General features: G+C 45.0%; 1 protein-coding gene across 1 annotated transcript; it reads right to left on the minus strand.

Annotated features, from left to right (window-relative positions):
- Window positions 1-278: 278 nt before the first annotated feature.
- Window positions 279-2,218, minus strand: LOC139720236 (peptidoglycan-recognition protein SC1a-like). Its single transcript, XM_071631599.1, has 2 exons — window positions 2,051-2,218; window positions 279-557 (listed from the first exon to the last, which is right to left on the minus strand). Exons 1-2 carry the CDS (start codon window positions 2,216-2,218, stop codon window positions 279-281), a joined length of 447 nt encoding a protein of 148 aa, XP_071487700.1.
- Between the last annotated feature and the right edge of the window lie 319 nt (window positions 2,219-2,537).

The raw sequence follows: 2,537 nt of genomic DNA on the forward strand, positions 1-2,537 counted from the left end.
GGTTAAAGAATACAACATAGTGACTGTTTGTGTTTGCAGTCCGCAATTAGGACCCATACTATGGAATCTTTCGTATATTTATTGTAAGAACCACCGAAAAGACAGGATGGTTCCTCGCACTTCGGGTCCGAGAAGGCAAGAAGACAAGATGATATGAGATCTCGTAATCTTGACCTTTTTTGGTCCCAAAGAAGGCGAGTTGCGATATTTCATCTTCTCTCCCTTTCGGACCCGAGAAATTGAGAAGACAAGAACAAGAATCTCTTCTTTTTGCCTTCTCAGACCAAAAGCTGTCGCGAAGATGAGACCTCATATCCTCGTATCTCGCCTTCTTGCCTTCTTATCCCCGGGAAGTCGAAAAGACGGAATATATTTTTCTCGGTGTCAAGAATATCATCATCAACCTCCTTACAACACAGACCTATTGAGTACTGATTGTACGATCTTGCGTGTGCTCCTTTTCTCTCCAATCCACGCCCCTCGTACACGTTCCCGTCTCCACCAATCAAAAAGTTGTATCCGATGTCCCACCAGCCTCTGAAGTCCATGTGAAAGTTCTGGGGAGATGGAAAGACATCATTGGAAGACAAGTACGCTCCCAAAGGGCAATGTTACTTCAACTCAACGTGGATGCACCACTGATCTGCGTGAGAAATCTGTATATTATATCTCATTAGCCCATTTACTCTGTAGTCTGTACAAACAAGTGAAGCCGCCTCTCCGCCATATATTACCAATAAGCACATTCTTTGGATATTTGCACACATTTCCGAACAGAGACTTTCACGAAGATTCATACACAAATGTATGGGCGGTAGGCGTAGTAAGATGGCGGCGAGGTGTAGAGTTGGCAAATGTGCAAACGCCGGGAAATGTGCAAGCGTGACGCCGGGAACTTGTGCAAGCGCCACCGGGAAATGTGCAAATCATTCATTTCACCGATAAATTCTCTATCAAAACTACGTATGAACCATTACCATTTTTATGTACAGTTAAACCCGGCTTAGCGACCACCTGTCTACAGCAGCCAGCTGTCCATAACGGCCATTTTTTTTCGTTTCCCTTGGGTGGCCACTATAAACAGGTTTGACTGTACAGTAAAACCTGTCTTCGCGACTACCTGTCCAGAGCGGCCACCTGCCGTATACGACCACTAAGAACAATTCCTTCTAAGAGAAAAAAGCATGTTAAAAAACCTATCTATAGAGGTCACCTGTTTATAACGACCACTTTTTTGTCTCCCTTGGGATGGCCGCCAGAGACAGGTTAACTGTGCAGTAAAACCTGTCTTTGTACACTGTTGTACAATCCCTTTTTACAATCCCTTTAAAAAAACTTTTTAAAATCCCTAATATTGAGGCCTTTGAGATCCTATCACCATATTGGTGCTACCTGCCAAATTTGTTGAAAATCTGTCAAGAATTAAAAAAATATATATAAATGGTGAAGGTTCACGTGCAGTTTTGATATAGAGTTATCTGCCATCCTTACGCACTACATCGGTGACGTGAATAATTTGCACGTTTCCCGGCAAAATTGAACGTTTGCACATTTCCCGTCGAGACGTTTGCACATTTCCCGGGTACTTCATTGGGTATGGTCATTTCGACGGAATTGCAACGTTCAATGTTATACCCTCCCCATTAAAAAATGGGGAAAAATGTAGTAGACTGCAATGAAGTGATTCTAGTTGAGTGAGCGAAATTACAATGTGAGAGTGAAGTAACGTGCATGAAGAGCAGGGGCGGATCCAGGAATTCTGTAAAGGGGGGGGGGGGCATGACTAATTATTTCTGGTGCCACTTCCGGGTTTCATTTCATTTTTTCTCTTTTTATTTCTTTTGTTATTAACGAAAAATAAAGGGGGGCGTGCGCCGAATGCGCCCCCCTCTGGATCCACCACTGGAGAGTAAATCGATCAGAGGGAAGAAACGGTTTATATTGGTACATTAAATCGGGGTATTTTCTGTTGGTCTTAACCTGGCCCCTGAAGAGGTGTAGGGCGTACTTCAATCCGCCTTCATTCACTACTTCTCTTGCTGAGACTTACCTGTATTTTCCTCAAAGACAATTTGCACGCGTCCGCTGACTCGCAGGTCTGAATAACTGTGTGGAAAATCACGGCATACGGGGTGGGCGTGCTCAAGGGTTCGGAATCTACCGGAGGGCGCGCACCCCATTCTGCCCGGCTTATAATCACAGGACATCCATCTTCCATGTTTTCTAGAAATGAAGCGGGGAAATCAATATGCGAGTATCAACTATCGTCCATGTCCATAGGGACCATAGGTCTATACCATAGAGATATATACTAATAATATACTAGAGCGCGGACTGCGTGTGGCGCGTACGCAGTGCTCGTGTGCCGAGATGAAGAGGCCGCGCGCCATCTTTGTCCGGGCAAAAACAAGCATCGCGTCCGGGCAAAAACAAGCATCGCGTCCGGGCAGCGCAGTAGTGGTGGACACGTGAATACATATACACAAGCGCTCAAACACGTATTGGCTTTCAGCAAGAAGATTAGGGGGTCGGAGATG

Source organism: Diadema antillarum, unplaced genomic scaffold (assembly GCF_040938485.1).
Source record: "Diadema antillarum isolate AM-2024a unplaced genomic scaffold, OU_Dant_1.0 scf00000124, whole genome shotgun sequence".
Taxonomy (NCBI): Eukaryota; Metazoa; Echinodermata; class Echinoidea; order Diadematoida; family Diadematidae; genus Diadema; species Diadema antillarum.